This window comes from Anastrepha ludens, chromosome X (assembly GCF_028408465.1).
Source record: "Anastrepha ludens isolate Willacy chromosome X, idAnaLude1.1, whole genome shotgun sequence".
Taxonomy (NCBI): Eukaryota; Metazoa; Arthropoda; class Insecta; order Diptera; family Tephritidae; genus Anastrepha; species Anastrepha ludens.
The window spans coordinates 81,895,472-81,901,070 of record NC_071503.1 but is presented as its reverse complement, the minus strand read 5'-3'; the positions used below and the strand labels follow the sequence as shown (position 1 = coordinate 81,901,070).

Here is a 5,599-nt window from a genome sequence, read left to right as displayed (position 1 = left end):
TTGTACTTCCCCCGACCTAGTAGCAATGTCTGCGACTCGAATTTTGCCGTCCGCTCCGGGAATAGTTGCGGTTACTCGACCGAGCACCCAATGCTGCGGGTGCACCCATTTGTTGCGCTGCTGAAGCTCTAGAAGGTAGCTCTTCGACCACGCGCGCCAAAATTGTTGCTTGAGAGAGCAAACAAGCTGCCATCTCTCTAAGCAGCGGCTGAGGTTGACGCATACCTTCTCCGGTGGCAAAGCTCGCAAGGGGCAACCGATTAGTAGATGCGCCGGTGTTAGCGCTTGCCGTCGTTGGGGTCGTTGCTGAGTGGTGCGACCGGTCGGGAGTTCAGTACCGCTTCTACTTCGACGAGAAGCGTTGCGGTTTCTTCGGCGGTTAACAACGCATTGCCTACGGCGCGCACCAGCAGATGTTTGGCCGACTTCACTGCTGCTTCCCACAGGCCGCCGAAGTGGGGTGCCCTCGGAGGTATGAAGGCGAAGATGAATCCTTCGTCGGCGGCGTATTGGAGAATCTCCTCTTTCTGTCTCAGAAAGCCTTCCCGGAGCTCCCTCAGCTTCCTCTCTGCTCCCACAAAGTTCGTCGCGTTGTCGCAGTATATTTTGGCTGGCATCCCTCGGCGCCCAATGAACCTTTTGAGAGCGAAAATTAATTTATCAGCAGTTAAATCAGTTCTAGATGAACCGCCTTTGAAGCGAAACACACGAAAATGGCAATATTCATTTTCACGGGAGGGCGACCGCGAATTTTTAAGGTTATGTGAATGGGCCCGCAGTAATCTACCCCACATATTGTGAAGGGCCGTTGGGCGCGAAATCGATCGGCGGGTAGATTGCCCATGATCTGACCTTGTAATTTTGGCTTATAACGAAAACAGTGAATGCATTCTCTTACAGTTCGACTACAGGCTTCTCGAGCATTTGTCAGCCATATTTTTTCTCGCAGAAGCGCTACCAATGCCTTTGGACCGGCATGGTGATTACGAAAATGTAGGAACCGGATGTATGCTTTCACAAAGTGCGAGTATTTGCGTAATAGCAAAGGGAACTTAGCATCATAGGGGATTGGCGCGTTTAATAAACGGCCACCTACTCGAATCAATTTAAACGATAATGATGATTCCGAGTGTTCATGCAGAAATGGAGTTAATTTCTGCAAACTTGAGGGAAGTACGTTATTTTTCGATAATTTATTAATTTCATCGCTAAATTCAAAATGTTGAATTATTTCGACAATTTTAAGGAAACTCAATTGTAATTCCTTTGCCGTGGGTATTATTTCAGATTCTGCCATTCGCTCTCGTATTTTTCGAAGCCATCTGAGTGTATAAGCTAAAATCCGAAGTACTTTTCTGTGATATGAGAACCTGTCAATTATTTCGAGAAGTGGATTTCTTGTGGCATTGATTGCGGTTAACGTAATTGCGTTCATCTTCTTCTCTAGTGCTTCTTGTTCTGGAGAGAGATAGGAAACCCCCTTGTCTATTTCAGGCCTGCCGATTCTAAAATTGTATTTACTTCCTGTTGTATCTGGGTGATGCTTTCTATACTGTCGGATCCTGTTAATAGGTCGTCGACGTAAAAGTCACTCCGAATGACTTTGGAACCGAGTGGATATTTGGCTTTATTTTTGTCGCTTAGCATTTGCAGACACCGTGTGGCGAGAAATGGTGTTTAATCGAAAAATTTGCAAATGCTCCGATGGATCCTGTCTCCACACTATGAGCTGGAAGTTCCTGTCATCTATGTGCACCAATATTTGACGATACATCTTCGTGATGTCGGCAGTCATGGCATATTTGTGCAATCGGAAGTGGAGGAGGGTCGAAAAAAGCTCCTCTTGAACGATCTGTCCGACCATCAAGGTTTCATTCAACGCAACTTGTGTTGATGTGCGACTCGAAGCATCAAAAACTACGCGCAACTTGGTAGTTGTGCTCTGCGATCTTAACACACACTGGTGCGGAATGAAATAGTGTGGCTCACTCGGGAGTCGATTATTTGTTGGACTCATATGCCCCAATTCGAGATACTCTTGCATGAAGTCCAGGTACATTTTACGAAGTACTGGATCTTTCAGCGTCCATCTCTCCAGCGCCTGAAACCGCCGAGCTGCGGTTTCATACGAATGACCGAGTAATTTACGGTCGGTTTTGAAAGGCAGTCTGACTTGAAGCCTTCCGCATGGTAAAACCTGTGTGGTTTTAAAAAAAAATTCCTCACATTTTGCCTGCTCTGGAGTCAGTCGTGTGGAATTTACTTGTGCAGGTATTTCTTCCAATTCCCTGAATTTTCGGATTGTAGTATCAATGCTAGCAACGCTTTCTTCAAATTGACATAATGTGTTACTTACTTGGACACTGGAGCTATTATTTGTGGCAAACTTGCCTGAAATTATCCAGCCTAACACAGTTTTTTGCAGCGTTGGCTGCCCTGGGCTGGTTCTGATCTGACCCACCGATAACAGATCAAAGAATGTTTCAGCTCCTAAAAGTATGTCTATTTTCTGACATTTGTAGAAACTTGGGTCAGCTAGTTCAATATTTTGTGGGATTTTCCAGCCATTTGTGTTTACAGTCCGATCTGGATGATTGACTGATATCGAACGCATTACCCAAAAGTCCGCCGAAAACTCAAAATTGTTGATCCTCGATTTTATATAGGTTTTAATTTTACCTTGGACCCTTTCATTTTGAATTGCCAATTCCAACTATATTTAGAGCGAATTTTTCTTTTCGGATTCGCAATTTCTGCATAAGCTCTTCGGTCATAAAGTTGACTTGAGAACCGGAGTCAAGTAGAGCTCGCGCTTGCACGTAAACACCGGAGCTGGCCTTTACATTAACTACGGCTGTAGCTAACATGACTCGGTCAGGCAGGCTGCTAATATGCACGCCTGTGACGTCGAAGGTTGCGGCTCGGTCTCAAAGGAGATCGGATATTGATGCAACATGGTGTGATGCGAACGGTTGCATACACCACAGCGATCTGCTTTGCACTTTGAGAGTGTATGTCCCTTGCGCAAGCAATTTATGCACAGGGAAATAGATTTTGCAAATTCAAATCTTTTAAGTGCAGTAAGCGCTTGAAATTTTGGACAAGCTGTCAAATAATGGTCCTTGGAGCCACAGTGAAGGCAAGTCGGCAGTTTGGAATTTGTCGCGATAAATGTTGTCTTTGAGTGTCGCAGTTGTTGATTTTTTGTTTTCTGCCGCGTATCTTCATTATTTGGCCTTTGACCGAGTAGTGGGATCAACCTTCGACATGACTATGTGAATCAACATCGCATTTGAAATAAGCTTATCGTCACCCAGCGATAAAAGGGAGTCATATACTGCAGACACTGTATCAATCATTGATCGCAAAGACGACGCAGAAGACCTTTGGGTTTTTGACAATTCAAAAAGTTTAGACACTGTATTAAAAAATATCAGGCATTTATGGTCATAAACCTTTCTCAAACTTTCCAACGCCTTTGGATAATTTTCTTCCGACATTTGGAAGGACTTCACTGTGCCTAAGGCTTCACCGGATAGACATGATACTAAATGATTAAATTTTTCAATATCCGGGGTTGTGAGATCATTGTGCACGAAACTCTCAAATAGACTCATAAAGCTTTTAAACTCGGAGTATTCTCCTTTGAACTTAGGTAACGACATTTTTGGTAGTCGCGAGCAGTGAGGTGCAATAAAAGATGTTTCGGCAATTGACGATTTATTTCTCGCCAGAATGGGCTTTGTTTCTACAATTAAGTCCTCTAACTCTCCACGGGCAATGTCTTCTTCGTCGATTTCCTCAATTTTCGACTGACATTTCATGAGTTTTTCGCTGTGTTCGCAGTTCAATATGTCGAGTCGGCACTCCAATTCGATTGGATCTAGCGACATGGTCTTTTCAAGGAGACCCGTATATACGTGCCCTATGCTGGTTTTTGCAACAGTTCTCTGGCGCTTTAAAGACTTTAAGTCCATCATCTCCTTACTTGGAGGGAGACTTGAAATAGCCGACTTTGGTTTACTCATGTTTTGAGATTAAGGTTCGCTGCTTTAGCCTGTGGCTTTTGCAAAATGAAAACGGTTCTGGAAGTTTTTCAGCACGAAAACGAAAACGAAAGCGATAAATACTGAAATATATAATAGCTGAAACTTGACCAGAACCGACGAAAACGAGACGAAAATAAGCAGCGAACAATTGAGTCTTTGCTCAAACCAAATTTGTATTGTCGAAAACAAATTTTTTTTTTTTGAAAAAATTGCGGCTGATTAAGAAACCGCAATTTCGTTTGAGTTTTTGAAAAAATCCCGAAAATAAACCAAAAAATAGTACTCGCAAATTATTTGGTGACAAACAAGTTCCTCTACCTCGGGTCCCACTGTATCCTTCACTTCATAGGCAGCATATGTATATGAATATAGATATGTATATAGATATGTATATATATAAGTATATAAGTTTATTTGCATATAAGAAGTGGATACACGAGATGCCAATAATTGAAGCCCTTGTACTGTGAGACGATTATAAGCAACTGTAATAATCTCGGTCAATCACAAAGCCGATTTCTAGCTTCAATTTTTCGCACTCAATACCTGTTTATCGTGGACTGGTTTGTTTCCAGCTTCAACTTCCCTTTGGCAGTCCACGCAGTTGCAGGTCATTCCTCCCTCGATGTCCTATGTAACGGTGGATATTGGTGGTGAACAGTTGGTGAACAGGTGAATATGACGTATAGCTCCACAGTTTCACTCCCCTTCGTAACGATGTTCTATATGTTTTTTTTTAACTTTTTTGAATATAAATATTTTATTTTATTTATATTTATGTGTATAATTATTTTATTGCACTTTCAAACAATTTTTTTTTGTTTTGTTTTTTGGGGGCTCACTGTCACTGCACTTTTTCAGTTACTGCTAGTTTTTATATATGCATATATACATGTGTATATTAGTTTAGTTGTCTGTTTGTCTGTTTTGTTATTTTTTTTTGTTTGCGATACGACTTTTGTTTTTTCTTGTAAACGGACCGCGCAGGCAATATTTTTTTTAGTTATTTGGTTGGTTATTTAATTTAGTTATTAGTTATTAAATATTTTGCGTGCACAAATTGCCAACTTGTGTTCTTTTGAGACTATCACTTTGTTTTGTACCACTTTCGCACTACTGTCCCTGCTCGGGCGCCATGAAAATTCTTCACTGTTTTGTGAAAATATTAATTAATATAATAATAATGATATTAATTTTTTAAAACACTTTACTTAGGGAAGCGCGAAATTAATTGCCTGTGGATTCGAATTCAAAGGATAACACCGTACACGTCCGATTACAATGCAAAAAGTGGCTTTATTTTCCATGTTCTGTCCTTACATTAGGCCTAAAACTAAGATAAAAGAGATAGCGGAAATGGAAGAACAGTATGTGGAGAGTTAGAGAGAGTATGCAGTTAAGTAAATAGAAATAGGAAGAACGGAATGTATAGCTGTAGAAATAGAGTCAATGCTCGGAAGTAAATAGAAACAGGTAAAGAAATAGCGACAGCGAGAAACAGTAAAGTATACTATTGTATATGCTTATAAATCAAAAATATAAAATAACTT

At 41.2% G+C, this 5,599-nt stretch overlaps 1 protein-coding gene across 1 annotated transcript; it reads right to left on the bottom strand.

The window, feature by feature from the left end:
- Positions 1–278: 278 nt before the first annotated feature.
- On the bottom strand, positions 279–3,893 carry LOC128870279 (uncharacterized). The gene is made up of 2 exons (XM_054112880.1): positions 3,467–3,893; positions 279–691 (listed from the first exon to the last, which is right to left on the bottom strand). The coding sequence occupies exons 1-2, from the start codon at positions 3,891–3,893 to the stop codon at positions 279–281; spliced, it is 840 nt and encodes a 279-aa protein (XP_053968855.1).
- Positions 3,894–5,599: the final 1,706 nt, after the last annotated feature.

Coding starts and splice junctions, on each gene's coding strand:
- LOC128870279 (XM_054112880.1), bottom strand. CDS start 3,893: ATGTCGCTAGATCCAATCGAATTGGAGTGCCGACTCGACATATTGAAC. Junction 692..3,466: donor TTATCCAAAGGCGTTGGAAA/GTTTGAGAAAGG, acceptor TTCGCTTCAAAG/GCGGTTCATCTAGAACTGAT.